Genomic DNA, 17562 nt, shown 5'->3' with positions numbered 1-17562 from the left:
TGGGAAGATGGAATGAGGGAAAGAGTACACATATGTGATGGAGGCAAAGGGAGTAAAGATAGCTAAATCTGTATAATCTAGAGTGAGCAGTCAACAAATAGTTCTAGAATTGGGGGAAATCATGAAGTAATACATAGACATGGAGGTAAAAATCAGCTATAAGAGATGAAAGTAAGATGGTGAAATGAGTGAGAGGCAGGAAAGACTCAGAGGGTTGCTTCCCATAGCAAAGTTTGAAGGACCATTTGAGAGTATTAACTTTGACAAACATTGTAAAATATCACAAAATAGGAATACTCTTAACAAACATTTAAATAACGGCCCAAAACCTTTAAAATTTGATGTAACTTTCATATTAAAATTCATCTCCTTTTTTTGAACAGTGAGAAAATAATCCTGGGGGAAAAAGCACAAAAGATAAAATGATTTTTGACTCCACTGTTCAGATGATAATTTTAGGAACCTATAGAAATTTAAGAATCAATGACTAAAATGATTCCACAGTTAATTTAGAGTAATAAATGTATAAGCCTTGAAGTTGTTGTATTTTTTGACCCAGAAATTACATTCCTAGGGATTTATCTAAAGAAAGTAATAATCAGAAATGTACATGAAGATTTATTAGGAAAGATCATAATCACAAAATTATTTATAATAATTTAAAAATAAATAACATTATTTATAATTTACAAAGAAATATTCCCAACAAGAGATAACTTGTTAAATTCACTATTCTATATTCATATGTAGAATATAAATATAATGGAATCTACACAGCCATTAATTAATGTATTTTCGAATAGATTTAGTTATGTGGGAAAATAAACACAGCATGTTAGGAGAAAAAAAGGAAACAAACTGTATGTATAGTTGTACCAAATTATGTAAATACAATATGTACAAGTATTTAATGACATGAGCTTGTGTGTACAATGAACACTGTGTGTACAGTAAAACAACATGGAATCCACCGACATGTTAGCAGTGTGCATCATGGGGCAGAAGAACTATGTTTTTTATTTGCTACCCTATACTTTATCATATCTCAAATTTTCAGCAATAGTCAGGTATTCTTTTATTGTTTTTTTTTTAAATTCCCATTTATTTACCAGTGGGAAGAGGGACAGGGGGAGGGGCAACATAGGGGTGGGGAATTAAGAGCTACAAACTATTACATATAACTAAGCTATGGGGATATATTGTACAGTATAGGAAATATAGCCAATATTTCATAATAACTACAAATGGGGTACAACCTTTAAAAATTGTGAATAACTATACTGCACACCTGTAACTTACATAATATTGTACATCAACTATACTTCAATAAGAAATAAAAAATAAAAATTCCTGTTTATCTCTATTCTTTATCCCCATTTTTTTCCTTATCACAGGCAAATATTTTAAAGTATTCCATGTGTATCTCTTGTCTCTGTCCTTGCAAATGTATTATTTAAATGTATTTAAATGTATACTATATTTTTAATTTATCTCAATGTTGCTTTTAGTCATTCAGCACTTTGCTGCCATTCGCACATTGAATATATCTGTTTAACTGTAAATCTGTAGTTTGTAAGGTGTGCCTACCACGTTTTAACTAAAAGCTCTCCTGGGAATGGACATCAAACAACCCCAACCCAACACCATCAAAACTAACCCTGCAAAGGACTAGTCTCACTCATGTCCCCTTAGGGACTGATAGGAGAATTGCTTCATCAAGGAGTATAGGGACATTTAATCTAGGTATTACAATATTGCCCTCTAGAATGGAAGTACCTGTCCACATTCTTAGAGGGGTTCTATAAATCCCCACCTGTCAATAACTGGCATTATCCAGCTTTAGCATTTTTGCCAAACTGGTACAAGTAACATCCCACTGTTGCTTTAATTTGTATTTCTCTGATACTAAATCAGTTTGAGCATCTCTTCAGTCTGTATTAGGTTTTAAGACATTTTCTGTATAGTGGTTCTCCATAGCTTCTGCCATTTTTCTGTTAGGACTGCTGCCTCACATGTTGATATATGCCAGTTAAAAATCCCTTGAGAGTTTTAAATATGACCCCAATTATAGTGTCTATCCAGTTCTCTGTGTATTTTGTAAGGCAGAAAAGTTTCCAAATTATTCTTTAGTAATGGCAAATTTTACTCATAATAGTAAACACTGCTAACATTTAATAGTAAACATTGTTAACATTCTTTAGTAATGGCAAATTTTACTCTTAATAGTAAACACTGCTAACATTGCTAACATTTAACATTATAAATTTTACTCATAATAGTAAACATTGTTAACATTTAACATTGCCAGATGCTGAGCTAAGCAGTTTATATATCATTTCATTGTTATTACTTCCATTTTATATATGGGAAACTAACTAGATCAACGTTTCAGGTAAGCAGTAGAGTCAGGGGTAGGATTCACACCTGGGCTCCTAGGTACAGAGGTAACTTGCTGATTGCTATCCCACACTGCTTCTTACCCTATGGGATCTGAAGGAACTATGAAAGGACGCTTGCCCAAAGGTATCATCTTCTCTCCACAACTCCCGCCACCAACTTCTCTGTAATTCTTACAATTAAATATTAATTCCTGCATGGGAAATCATTATAATATGCAAAAATTCCCTAACTTAAAAATATGAACCCTTGAATATAGCAATATATTCAAAGATTAATATATTAGCAAAATTGACATTACAGTTAATAAGTCATGTCAACCCACATTACACAGTACATAAAAAGTGGCTCAGGGGATCTGAGGCAGGTAAACACACTGGGTTCCTCTACCTAACCTCTTTCTCTCCCACCCCTGCAAGTTCAAAGGTTGTCTGTTTTCTCCCCTTCTTCTGGACTCCTTCACTATTCAAGAGAGTTGTGCCAACAAGTTGAAAAATGAACATGTGGTTGATCTTTAAAATCACTTAATGAGGTTAATCACATTATTCATAAAGATAAGGAGATACAGGCATTCCTTAAAATCTGATTTGTCTTAGACAGTGATGCGGAAGACCAGAGTCCTAGATAATGGGTTAAAAAAATACTTTCTAAATTCAGAAAGAAGATAGAGTTTGACAAATGACTCATTCACTTTTATATTATAATCACTGTACTACGTGTACATCAGGCAACTGATTGAGTCTCCTTTATGAGCATATGCAAAAATGAAAGGAAACAAAAAGCAAAAAACCTGGGCAGTCTGAATTAAAATGTGGATTGTGTCAGATAACTATTGTGAATAAGCTGAGAAACAAATTTCTAACTGTATAAATATTTAGTACCCACTTCACAGAAAATCTACATATACAGATTAGACTACACAGAAGCCAGAGAAAAAGACACTCAGATTGCTTTGCATAATTTTCTATAAGTATCAGGGAAAAGAATTCCTGTTCAAAATGTACAACTATCCATTTATATTCACCCCTCCCTTTTAGAGCAATTTTAAACCATCCTGAGAAGCTACTTATCAAAATCAGCAAAAATAATCACAGCAAAGCCCTAAAATCTCTTTAAACGCTGCTTCTGTTCTTTCCTTTCTCTCTTCCACTCCTGCAACTCCAATTACATGTATGATAAACTTCTCTTCCTTACATCTCATATTCTTGTTTCTATTTCCATTCTATTCTCTCTGTGCTTCAGGTTGGATATTTTACATTGCCCTATCTTCCAGTTCTTTAATTGTCTATACAACGGTATCTAATCTACGGGTAAACTCATGCATTGTGTTCTTAGTTTTAGGTATTGTATTTTTAAGTTCTAGAATTCTATTTGATTATTTTATATAGCTTTCAAATATCCCCTAAAATAGTTCATCTTTTCACCCAATGCCATAGTCTTTTTTTTTTTTTTTTGCGGTCCGCGGGCCTCTCACTGTTGTGGCCTCTCCCGTTGCGGAGCACAGGCTCCGGACACGCAGGCTCAGCGGCCACGGCTCACAGGCCCAGCTGCTCCACGGCACGTGGGATCCTCCCAGACGGGGGCACGAACCCGTATCCCCTGCATCAGCAGGCGGACTCTCAACCACTGCACCACCAGGGAAGCCCTACCATAGTTATTTTAAAGTCTACATCTGATAATCCGATTAAATAGATATCCTCTGGGACTGTTTCTATTTTGTGTTTTTTCTTAGTTTCAGTTATCTTCTCAGGTCTTCTGATATGCTTGGTAACTTTTGATTGCCTGCTGAAACCTGTATGTGAGATATTTTAAATCTAAGGCTCTGAATCACCTTATTTTTCTCCAGAGAGAAATAGGCAATAAGAGTAGGATCAGATCACTTTAATTCACTCTAGGATTGATACGATTCAAAGTTGGATATAAGCATTTGCAAGGGCTGCACTATTTCTGGTTTGCCTTTATTCCTAAGTGAGAGTCCATGTATAAATCCAGTTGAAAACTTGGAGGGTTAAGCAGGTCCATTCCACTTTGGTTTGCCCTGAATTCTAACTTTTTGTCTCCCTAGCCCTATGAAGCTGCTGAAAGTCCAAGTCAGCTCCTCAGCTGGAGTTTTCTCCTCAGCTTCTTGGCACTTCTGTAGCATTTTTGAATTAGGAGAAGAGGCAACGTTCAGGGCTTCCATCCTCTCCAGAATTCTGGCCCCTCAAATTATTTCAGTTTTTGTAATTCTCTAATGCCTTCCAACATTAATTTGTTTTAATTTCATACCACTTTTCTAGTTGTTTGAATTGGGAGAGTTGATCTCATGCAAGTTATTCCACCATAACTGGAAATGGATTTCTTAAGTATCTATTAAAATGAAAAACTTATATACTTTTGACACAGCATGTCCATTCTAGAATTTTATCCTATAGATAAACTCATACAAGCCCAAAGTTATATGTAGAGTAATGTTCATTTTAGCATTATTTGTAGCAGAAAAAAACATGAAAGGGATCAATAAAAAATAAAATCTATCAATAAAGAACAGGTTTTGTGTGTATGTAATAGAACACAATGATGTGGAAACAAATGACCTGAATTTTCATGTGTTAAAATGGAAGATGGAGACTAATGTGCATAATATACTCCAATGTAGGTTAAAGTGGATAAACACATGCATACATTTTTTACTTATGCAAAAATGTTTTTGATAAGATACCCTAGAGCAGAAAAGAGTTGTTGCTCTGGGAAAGGACAGAAAAACTGGAGCTTGGAGTCAGTGGAATATTTTTCACTATATTTTATAGTATTTGAATTTATGTTTTTACATATTACATACCTTACCTTTATAATAAACAGTAAGAGAAAAATATTACATAGCATGAGAAGTGCTACATACCATGAGGCAAAGAGGAAAATGGCAGGCTCAAAAAAGGGTTATTTAAGCAAGACAATCTCACAGTACTAAACTCTGAATTTAGACTTTAAGGACAAATTGGATTTAATAGAGTGAAGGAGAGAGAAAACATGTAGAGAAGGCGAGCAGAAGGCGAGTAGAACATGGAGGTATGAGGGGATGCTCACTCTAGGGAAATCATCAACTATTCAAAGTTGATGAAGGATAGGGTAGATGCTGGAGATTGTATACCTTACAAGCTTCACTCTTCCCCACGGACAGACTGTGCTGTGTTAGAAGTTTAAATTTTATTTTAAGACAATGGGGAACACCTCAAAATTTGCTTTTTGAAATGAAAGTGTGATATGATCAGATTTGAATTCATATATATCATGATGGCAATATATGGACAATGGAGGGACAAGGGGCAAGACAGGGAGGAGACAGACTTGAAAAAGAAGATAGGGAAGCACTTTGCTATACAGTAGAAACTAACACAACATTGTAAAGCAACTATACTCCAATGAAAATTAATTAAAAAAAAAAAAGAAGATAGGGAAGACTCTAATGTGGTGACATGAGGACAAAAAGGAACAGATAATACAATATTAGAAGGTAAAATGAAAAGGACTTGAGGCCTTATTTATGAATAATGGAGTATGTGAAATGATTTATTACAATTCATTTTTAATTTTTATTTTTTGGGGGGGCTTGGATACCCGAGGAAACAATGGGGCCTTTCACTGTCAGGAAACATAAATATGGCATAGATGTCAGGAAAAAAATGTTCGGTTCTTCACAGTTGAGGCTGAGGTGCTTGAAGATAACTAAGAGAGAAAGGTGCCCAGCTGGCAGCTGAATACGTCTTTTTTTTTTTAACTTTTTATTTTGTATTGGAGTATAGTTGATTAACAATGTTGCATTAGTTTCAGGTATACATCATAGTGATTCAGTTATGCATATACATGTATCTATTCCCTGGTGGTCCAGAGGTTAAGACTCCGCACTCCCACTGCAGGGGGCACGGGTTTGATCTCTGGTCAGAGAACAAGATCCCCATGCCACATGGCATGGCAAAAAAACCCAAAAAACAAAAGAAAAAACACATGTCTTAGGCATAGAAAGATGATGGAGAAATAGGCTTAACTGTCATAAGAATAAAATTGGTAGTTGAAGGGCTTCCCTGGTGGCGCAGTGGTTGAGAGTCTGCCTGCCGATGCAGAGGACACGGGTTTGTGCCCCGGTCTGGGAAGATCCCACATGCCACCTGGGCCCGTGAGCCATGGCCGCTGAGCCTGCGCGTCCGGAGCCTGTGCTCCGCAAAGGGGAGAGGCCAAAAAAGGGAAGGGCCCGGTTCCAAAAAAAAAAAAAAAAAAAAAATTGGTACTTGAAGTCACGTAGGTATTTAATATCACCGTAGGAGGAAGGCTGTAGATGGAACCACAATATATAAGGGGTGGAATATAACCGGAAGCCCCAAGAGGAAGCTAAGGAAGTATTCAGAAATTCAGGAGTGAGTGGAAGGCATACACTCCAAGAGATTAATTCCTTCGGGTAAAATGGAGAAAACTTTATGGGAAGACTGGTGAGCATCTGAGACTAATAGTCAAAGGATAGAGAAAGTGGAAAGGAGTAAGGTCCCAGTGGAGTAAGAAATATCAGGAGGTCCAAGGGAACAGGAGTAGAACTCAGTCCAAGAGACCAGAGCATAAGATTCCTGGACGTGGGAGGAGTGGGTGGTAAATATCAGCCTAGGGAAGTAGGTTAACACCAGATAAAAGAGGGCCTTAAAGTATATACTAAGCAGTATGGACTTTATTCTATAGCGAATAGGAGTCATCAAAAGCTGTAGAGCAAGGAGTGACAGGTTCATAAGTGAGTCATATGCTAATCTTTCATTTCCATAAATGAATGTTTGATTTGCATAAAATAAATAAAATTCTGCTTTGTATCTCTCCCTCCCAACACATAAACAAGGCATATACTTTTTTTTTTACATCTTTATTGGAATATAATTGCTTTACAATGGTGTGTTAGTTTCTGCTTTATAACAAAGTGAATCAGTTATACATATACATATGTTCCCATATCTCTTCCCTCTTGTGTCTCCCTCCCACCCACCCTCTCTATCCCACCCCTCTAAGTGGTCACAAAGCACCAAGCTGATCTCCCTGTGCTATGCGGCTGTTTCCCACTAGCTATGTATTTTACGTTTGGTAGTGTATATATGTCCATGCCACTCTCTCACTTTGTTACAGCTTCCCCTTCCCCTTCCCCATATCCTCAAGTCCATTCTCTAGTAGGCCTGTGTCTTTATTCCTGTCTTACCCCTAGGTTCTTCATGACATTATTTTTATCTTAAATTCCATATATATGTGTTAGCATACGGTATTTGTCTTTCTCTTTCTGACTTACTTCACTCTGTATGACAGACTCTAGGTCCATCCACCTCATTACAAATAGCTCAATTTCGTTTCTTTTTATGGCTGAGTAATATTCCATTGTATATATGTGCCACATCTTCTTTATCCATTCATCCGATGATGGGCACTTAGGTTGTTTCCATCTCCGGGCTATTGTAAATAGAGCTGCAATGAACATTTTGGTACATGACTCTTTCTGAATTCTGGTTTCCTCAGGGTATATACCTAGTAGTGGGATTGCTGGGTCATATGGTAGTTCTATTTGTAGTTTTTTAAGGAACCTCCATACTGTTCTCCATAGTGGCTGAACCAATTCACATTCCCACCAGCAGTGCAAGAGTGTTCCCTTTTCTCCACACCCTCTCCAGCATTTATTGTTTCTAGATTTTTTGATGATGGCCATTCTGACTGGTGTGAGATGATATCTCATTGTAGTTTTGATTTGCATTTCTCTAATGATTAATGATGTTGAGCATTCTTTCATGTGTTTGTTGGCAGTCTGTATATCTTCTTTGGAGAAATGTCTATTTAGGTCTTCTGCCCATTTTTGGATAGGGTTGTTTGTTTTTTTGTTATTGACCTGCATGAGCTGCTTGTAAATTTTGTAGATTAATCCTTTGTCAGTTGCTTCATTTGCAAATATTTTCTTGCATTCTGAGGGTTGTCTTTTGGTCTTGTTTATGGTTTCCTTTGCTGTGCAAAACTTTTGAAGTTTCATTAGGTCCCATTGGTTTATTTTTGTTTTTATTTCCATTTCTCTAGGAGGTGGGTCAAAAAGGATCTTGCTGTGATTTATGTCATAGAGTGTTCTGCCTATGTTTTCCTCTAAGAGTTTGATAGTTTCTGGCCTTACATTTAGATCTTTAATCCATTTTGAGCTTATTTTTGTGTATGGTGTTAGGGAGTGATCTAATCTCATACTTTTATATGTACCTGTACAGTTTTCCCAGCACCACTTATTGATGAGGCTGTCCTTTCTCCAATGTACATTCCTGCCTCCTTTATCAAAGATAAGGTGACCATATGTGCGTGGGTTTATCTCTGGGCTTTCTATCTTGTTCCATTGATGTATATTTCTGTTTTTGTGCCAGTACCATACTGTCTTGATTACTGTAGCTTTGTAGTATAGTCTGAAGTCAGGGATCCTGATTCCTCCAGATCTGTTTTTCGTTCTCAAGATTGCTTTGGCTATTCGGCGTCTTTTGTGTTTCCATACAAAGTTTGAAATTTTTTGTTCTAGTTCTGTGAAAAATACCAGTGGTAGTTTGATAGGGATTGCATTGAATCTGTAGATTGCTCTGGGTAGTAGAGTCATTTTCACAATGTTGATTCTTCCAAGCCAAGAACATGGTATATCTCTCCATCTATTTGTATCATCTTTAATTTCTTTCATCAGTGTCTTATAATTTTCTGCATACAGGTCTTTTGTCTCCTTAGGTAGGTTTACTCCTAGATATTTTATTCTTTTTGTTGCAATGGTAAATGGGAGTGTTTTCTTGATTTCACTTTCAGATTTTTCATCATTAGTGTATAGGAATGCCAGAGATTTCTGTGCATTAATTTTGTATCCTGCTACTTTACCAAATTCATTGATGAGCTCTAGTAGTTTTCTGGTAGCATCTTTGGGATTCTCTAAGCATAGTATCATGTCATCTGCAAACAGTGACAGCTTTACTTCTTCTTTTCCGAGTTGGATTCCTTTTATTTCCTTTTCTCCTCTGATTGCTGTGGCTAAAACTTCCAAAACTATGTTGAATAAGAGTGGTGAGAGTGGGTAACCTTGTCTTGTTCCTGATCTTAGTGGAAATGCTTTCAGTTTTTCACCATTGAGGATGATGTTGGCTGTGCGTTTGTCATATACGGCCTTTATTATGTTGAGGAAAGTTCCCTCTATGCCTACTTTCTGCAGGGTTTTTATCATAAATGGGTGTTGAATTTTGTCAAAAGCTTTCTCTGCATCTATTGAGATGATCATACGGTTTTTCTCCTTCAATTTGCTAATATGGTGTATCACGTTGATTGATTTGCGTGTATTGAAGAATCCTTGCATTCCTGGAATAAACCCCACTTGATCATGGTGTATGATCCTTTTAATGTGCTGTTGGATTCTGTTTGCTAGCATACACTCTTTCAGAGAAATCTAGAAAGATAGGACTTGAAGTATGTTGTTGGTATTGAGGAACTAGAAGATTATACATTTGATCATTATGTCAAAATTACCTTGTGCTTATTTAAAGGTCAAATTCCTGGTCCTTCAGAACTGAAATTTCTTGGAATGGGAAAAGAGTATAGGCATTTTTAACAAGGTCCCCAGTTTTCCTCTCAGGTCTGAAAACAACAGTAGCAGATTGTAAACTCCTCAAGAACAAGGATCTTGTTTACTTAATTTGTCATGTATGTTTAGTGCTCACCACAGCATCTGTCACATAACAGGTCCTCAATAAATGTTAAATAATTTAAAGATGAGAGCGATGAATGGACAGACAGAACAAACAAATGAATGAAAGAACTAAAGAACTCATGTTTTTGGCAAAATCTTGATAATATTATCAGAGCTTACATTCTAGTGGAGTAAGGAGAGAGGCAACAGAAAATATACATGTAGACAGAGAAACAAAATAATTTGAGGAGACCTACTTTAGCTGGGGTAGTCAGGGAGAGCTTTTGAAGTGAGAAAGTAGCATTTGAGCTGTCACATTATGAGAAAGCATTAACCATGTGATGGTCTGAGGAAAAAAAACCCTCAAGCAGAGGAAAGTCTTAAGGAGAAAAAGGGTAAATAAAGTGTGCTTAAGTAATAAAAGAGGCATATGTGGCTATGGCTCAGTGAGTGAGTTAGAGACTGGGAGAAAACGAGACAAAAGATTGATAAAATGCTCATCATACAGGGTCTCAGTGGTTGTGATCTCACAGGAGTTTGGATGTTATTCTAATTGAAATGAAAAACCACTGAAACTTTAAACAAAATAGTGATATATCTGATTTACACTTAAAAAAAAAATCACTCTGGCATCTGTATGAATAATGGATCATAGCAGGGCAATGACAGAAGTAAGCAGACCAGTTGGGGGTTGATGGAGTATTCCAGATAAGAGATGATTATGGTCTGGTGGTAGGAGCAGAGGCAGTGAAAAGTGCTTGGATTTGGAATATATTCTGGAGATAGAATAGACAAGATCATGTTAATGGTTTGGATAGAGTAGGTGAGGAAGAGGAGTGTAAAGAATTTGGATTTTAGCCTGTAGGCAATGGGGACTCATGTAAAGTTTTGAAGTGAGTGACAGAATTACAGTAGAATATATTCAAACAATGATCTTGAGGCAGTAGCAAAATAAATTCTTTGAGAAATAAAATGGAAAATAGAGGCAAATTTGGAGGTATCAATAATACTCTAGGCTTGAAGTGACAGGCATCTCAATTAAGGCGATGACAAAAGGAATGGCAAAAAGTGATAGATATAAAGCCCACAATCAAGTTTGGAGAGATTTAATTTGCAGTGCCTTTAGGCACTAGAATTTAGCAGAGAAATCTAGGCTAGAAATATTTGGGAGTTATCAGAATAGAGCTAGTAATGAAAGCCATGTGAGTGACTGAGATCACCCAGGAAAAGTCTGTAGACTGAAAATGGAGACCAGAATAGGAACTAGCAAAAGAGACTTAAGAGTGTCCAGAAGCAAAGGAGAAAACCTAGGAAAGTGTGGCATCACGAATGCCGGTATAAGCATTTCAAGAAGAAATGTTTATAACTGTCAAATAAGGACTGAGAAGTGTCTGTTGAGTTTGGTAAAACTGGAGATCATGGGTGATCTTGATCAGAGCTGTACCCATTTAGAGGTGGAAAAATAAGTAAGATGCTAGGTATGTGAGGCGTCTGAGATGCGAAGAAGTACTATGAATACAGATAACACTTCTGAAATTTTTGATTTTGAAGCAAAGAATAAAGAGAAGTCGCTAGAGAAATACCTAGAGTAGAGGGAGGGAATCTTTAGGATGGGAGAGATGGTGGAATGTTTCAACAGTGATGTGAAGGAGACCATAAAGAGAGAGAGGAGGAAGATACTGGAGGGGGAGGGTTGGTTGCAAGGTCTCTAAGAAGGCAGATGCTAATGGGATCTAGAGCACAGAGAGTGGATTAGCCATACACAGGATGAAGGACACTTCTCCCCATCACAGCAAGCAAGGATAGGTGTAAGTGCACATCAGTTAGAAGGAGTGGTGCTAAGAGGTGGAGGGATTCCCAGGATGATGATTTCTATTTTTTCTGTGAAGGAAGAAACAAGTCATCCTCTCATTGTGAGGAGAAAATATGAAGGAATTTGAAATTTGAGGAGTGGAGAAGGAATAAAATTACCATTATAGAGAATGGGTAGATTATTTTTCTAATGAAATGTAAGATTTCCAGGTCATGTGAGGAACTTGCTGAAGTTGAATAAAATAATTTCTGCATTTTTGTGTTTAAACATATATGATAACATACAGGTTAATTCACAATCAACATCATGGCAATCCTAAAACTTTACTTAACCTTTTCTACAAAGAATCCCTACATTCTTGAAACCTGAACTCACTTCAAAATTTAGAAGCAGCTTACAAAAGCTCTTTTGCCAAAGCTCCAGTCTCCCATTTCCGAAGTTCTCTTTCTTTCACCCTCATAAATTTAATTTCATTATTTATCTACACATTGTTTTTGCAGAAACAAAATTTAGTCTGATGGTAGTGAATAGATGTGAACATAGATATGTTGGCCACAGAACAAACTGCTGTGAGAAGAGTTCTATCAGAAGGGCATGGAAAGCAATCATGTCCATTAGACAGACTTAAATAAATGACATCAAATTATCTAGAAATCAAATATAATTTGTCACAATTATATAAGCATTGCATTTTAATTTTAATCATTACTATCTCCCTGGCACATATTAGATGCTTAATAATGCTTAATAAAAGAAGGAATTAGCATTTTAGGGATTTCTAAGCATTTGGTACATATTGATAAGCCATAAAATAATCAAATACAAATAAGTCTGAAAGAAGATGTGAAATCTATACAGTTAGTGAAGAGTACACCTGCTAACAATTCATATCACAGCAATGGTATTAACAATGTCCAGAGACAATTTTGATGAAGAACATGGGAGGGACAAATGACAATAGAGGAGTTCACTTCTGTCACAGAAGTAGGGTGATTTTCTTTTTTCTACCATGATTGTAAAATAAAAAAAAATTCTAATAATTACACTATTCTAGCTAACTTAGCATTGTCACACTAATCATAACATTTGACCCCAATTCTAATAAAATATAATACAATTAATAGAAAAGAGTAAAAATAACAAAACCTTTCTTTAATATTTAGAACACATTCAGGATTTGACAATGATAAGGGTTAAATAATTGTAATTTGAAGCGTTGGGATAATTTATTTACTACTCTGCAAATTAATTTCCTAATTGGTAAAAAAGAAGAGGTTAGATTAGATAATCTCTAAAGGAAGTTTCCACTCACATTTCTGATGGAAATGCACCTGATTAGGTACTGATGGAGACTATCAGGTACTGTATAGTACTTAACAATGTCAATTTTAATAAAAGTAAACTTCTTTTTTTTTTTTTTTTGGCGGTACGCGGGCCTCTCACTGTTGTGGCCTCTCCCGTTGCGGAGCACAGGCTCTGGATGCGCAGGCTCAGCGGCCATGGCTCACGGGCCTAGCCGCTCTGCGGCATGTGGGATCTTCCCAGACCGGGGCACGAACCCGTGTCCCCTGCATCAGCAGGTGGACTCTCAACCAGTGCGCCACCAGGGAAGCCCAAAAGTAAACTTCTTGACAGAACAATTTCCTTTTAGGTATAGCTTACTCTTTCAGTGAGCTCAACGAGCTGATATAACTTTTGTAATTAATTTAAAACATACTTTCATATCCACTAGAGGTTTAATTTTTCCATAAAACTGTATCATCAATGTATCTGAGTTTTTCTAAAAATTGATTGTATAATCATTATATCAAGGCATTATTTATTTTCCTGCTTTAGATGCCTATATTTTGAGAAATAGTATAAATTCTTACCTCTAAGAGATAAGGCTCCATTTGGTCCAGGGTTTTTCCAAGATGCTTATCTGGATCTAAACCTGCCAAGAAAGGTTAAATTTTTTTTAGATAACAATTAAAATGGAGGTTTAAAGACACGTTTCCCTTCCCTTGGCTCCTCCTTGCCTAGGAAACTAGTGTATGTGTATTTTAAGGCAAAATGTACCTTACTAGTATTTACTTTTCTATTGCCCTTGGGTAACTGGTTTTCTTGCTCCTGAAAAATAAGTTTAATTCCAATTCATTTCAGTTGCACTTCATCAACTACCAGACGCATTGTTTCAATCCCTTTTTCATTTTTGAGGAATTGTAATTAGGATGGAAAAAAAAAGTGTCATTTCAAAGATATGAAATTTAAATCCTTGGTATTTTAATTATTATTATTATTTTTTACTCATGGACAACAGCAAGAATTTTCTGACATTTCTATTTTATCTGTTTCAAACTTCTTATTTGGAGAATAAAAGTAGAAAATAAAAGAGTCGTAAACTGTATGCCTATATAATTAATTCACTTAGTAGCATATGGACACAAATAACTGTATTACCAAATTAAATGACAGCTCATTTCACTTGTGTGACAGCGTTTTCCAAGAAAAAACAGAAACACTCTGAAAAATCATCATAGTACCAATAGCATTTGCATAATCTCTGATAAAGATGTTCAACTGATATAATAGCAGAGTTTATGTGGGTGATGGGGTATAGGTAGACTACTGTGGACAACAGGAGCTCTTCCCACATTCCAAAACTAACCTGCCAGGAAAAAAATCACATGCCACAAGTCAGCTATGAAAGGAATGAATTCATTTTAGATATTTACATCCATAATACATGTATTAGGCTTAGGTTCATTTAAATAGGCTATTTTTATTGATTATTGGTTTAAACTAATCAGCTTATTAATTATACAAACTGAGTAATAATTTTCTTTTTCTAGTCAAATGCCTTCTTTGTAACATGGTATTTCTTATAATCACATACAGAATAATAAAAGGGAAGTCAGATAAAGATTAAGGATTCTTCTCCTACTGATATTAAATTACATTAATCCCAAAGGAAACAACCCCGACTACTAGCACTAGATGGATTATTTGACTACTTTCACAGCAATCTTATTCTCAAGATGCATTCATTAAAATCAAAATTTCAATTGGCTGGGTAAACACTTGATGAACTAATTGTTGACTTTGTCCAGTTCCTTTATTCCTGTCAACCCTTGCAACCTTTGCAACTCAATGTTTAAAATGAGTAGGTAAATAAAATATTTGAGACAAGCATCTATGTAATCACCACCCAGATTTAATAAGCATTAACATCTTGCCCTATTTCCTCCATAACTTTTCTTTAAACACCACCAACATAATAGAATCTCACAGTATATCTACCCTTAATCAATCTATTTTCCCTAGCCTCCAGTCTTTTGAAATTGGTATGTTAGTTCCCAACTATGCTTTTATAATTTTACTACAAATGTACATATCCAAAACAATATTTGTTATTGTTCATGTATATCAAATTTTAACATGAATGATTACTTGTTTTTTTTCAATTCACATTGTTAATGAGATTTACTTATAGTAATTACTATGGCTCTGGTCCATCCATTTTTGACACTCCTGTAAGTGTCAAAACATGTTTGTTTACTTTCACTACTTTTTGTTGTCTTCTAACTTAATTGCATATGGTCAAGACTGTAGTCTTTATATGATAATTCTTCAAAATTTGGTGAAGCTCGTTTGTGACTTATAAATGATTAAATTTTATAAATGCCCCATTTGTGCTTGGAAAGTGGATTTGCTGAAAACAAAGTAAGATTTTATATCTAAACATAAAAAATCATGATCTTGTTAATTCTGCTGTTCATATTTCTATGACCTTACTAATATTTGGTTTCCATGAACCATCAGTTTCAAATAAAGGGGTGGTTAAAACCTCCCATTATGATTTTGGTTTTAATAATTTCTTATAATTGAAAGTTTTGTTTTATACATTTGAGAGGTGTGTTGTTATGGACACAAATTCATAATTTCTAAAACTTCCTGGGAGGATTATTCCTTTATCAAAAAGTAGTGAGCTTTTCATCTCCACATATGACTTTTATCATATATTCTATTTATCAACATTACAACACAAGCTTTCTTTTGTTAACGTTTTTTTGATATACATATAACTGGGTTTTGAAATTTTTTATCCTATCTTATAAATACAAATTCAAAGAACTGATTTTAAATTTTTTATATTTTACAATTTTTTTCATCACCTTATTGTACACTTTTTGTTACATTAAACTTTATATATATATATTTACCTTTGCCACTTTCTGCCTCATACTGGATCAAAAAGAATATTTTGTCTGTTTTCTCTGCTGATTAGAAAGCTGTAGACTATATAAGTCAATCCCAATCTCCCAATATATATACACTATTGATACTATGTATAAAATAGATAACTAATGAGAACCTACTGTACAGCACAGGGAACTCTACTCAGTGCTCTGTGGTGACCTAAAGGAGAAGGAAATCCAAAAAAGAGGGGATATATGTATACGTATAGCTGATTCACTTTGCTGTACAGCAGAAACTAATACAACATTGTAAAGCAACTATACTCCAATAAAAATTTTTTTTTAAATGTGATCCTTTTCATCGGTGTCATCTTAGTACAGTGCCTGGAACACTTTCAAGTATAAGCTTTCAAGAAATATTTAGTGAATAAATGCATGTTAATCTGAAAAATAAAAAAAAGAAAGCTGTAGACTGAATTTCTACTCTTCCAGTAATCACTTGTAATTTTTAACATTCATTCAAAACCACAGTATTTAAGTCTAAAGTATTAAATATCTACGAATTTATGAACCTTATAATATAAATCTAAGAATTTATTTTTAAATTTTTTTAATCTAAGAATTTATGTTTAGCATCTTTCTTTTTTTTTCAGCCACGCCACGCGGCTTACAAGATCTTCGTTGCCCCACCAGGGATTGAACCCACACCCTCAGCAGTGAAAGCCCAGTGGCCTGACCACTGGACCGCCAGGGAATTCCATTTAGCAACTTTTTGACCAAAACAAGTTAGCATGTTTTTAACTAGACACTAAATAAGTTTTACCATTTAAGTTGTTATCACTGTGTTAAATTTTAGTTCTATCATTTTGGGCAAGAAAATGTAAGCTTATGAACACATTTTACAGTGTCTGTGTTCACCATTGTTTGTCATTCATTTCTCCTGGAATTCAATTTATTTCTGACTTAAGTCCATTCTTTATTTTTTCACTGAAGATTTGTGAGTGGTAAACTCTCCTAGTTTTTACCTGTCTGATAATGTCCTATTTTTCTATCTCCACCACGTAACAGTTTAGTTGTAATATATTATTACTTCTTTAGGATTTAGTTGTTTTTAATGAGATTTACGCTGTCAAACAGTGGTTCCCATATAAGGAATCTTCATTTTCTCTGTGCTAGACAGTACAATTTTCAGTTTACCTATGACATTCTATAATTTTAACACAAGGTATCTATTTTTATTTACACTGCACTGAACCTAATATGCACTTTCAATTCCAAAACTCATCTTTCTTCGAACCTAAAAAGTTTTCAGCCATTATATCTGTAAATACTGTTTTTCTGCCTTCTATTTTTTTCTGAAACATCTATTACACAAATATTGCTATTTTCCTATCTATCTATTCTCCATATATATATATATATATATATATATATATATATATATATATATATTTTTTTTTTTTTTTTTTTTTTTTTTTTTTTTTTTTTTTTTT

General features: G+C 35.0%; 1 protein-coding gene across 1 annotated transcript in view; it reads right to left on the bottom strand.

Annotated features, from left to right (window-relative positions):
* The window catches only part of DPH6 (diphthamine biosynthesis 6), a 184352-nt gene that overhangs the window by 21463 nt on the left and 145327 nt on the right, over window positions 1–17562 (bottom strand). The window contains exon 6 of the mRNA XM_007462505.1: window positions 13763–13824. Coding sequence (XP_007462567.1) covers window positions 13763–13824 — 62 coding nt within the window. The remainder of the gene's footprint in view (window positions 1–13762; window positions 13825–17562) is intronic.

The sequence above is a fragment of the Lipotes vexillifer genome, unplaced genomic scaffold (genome assembly GCF_000442215.2).
Source record: "Lipotes vexillifer unplaced genomic scaffold, Lipotes_vexillifer_v1.1 scaffold164, whole genome shotgun sequence".
In the NCBI taxonomy this organism is placed as follows: Eukaryota; Metazoa; Chordata; class Mammalia; order Artiodactyla; family Lipotidae; genus Lipotes; species Lipotes vexillifer.
This window is presented reverse-complemented; position numbering and strand designations above follow the sequence as displayed.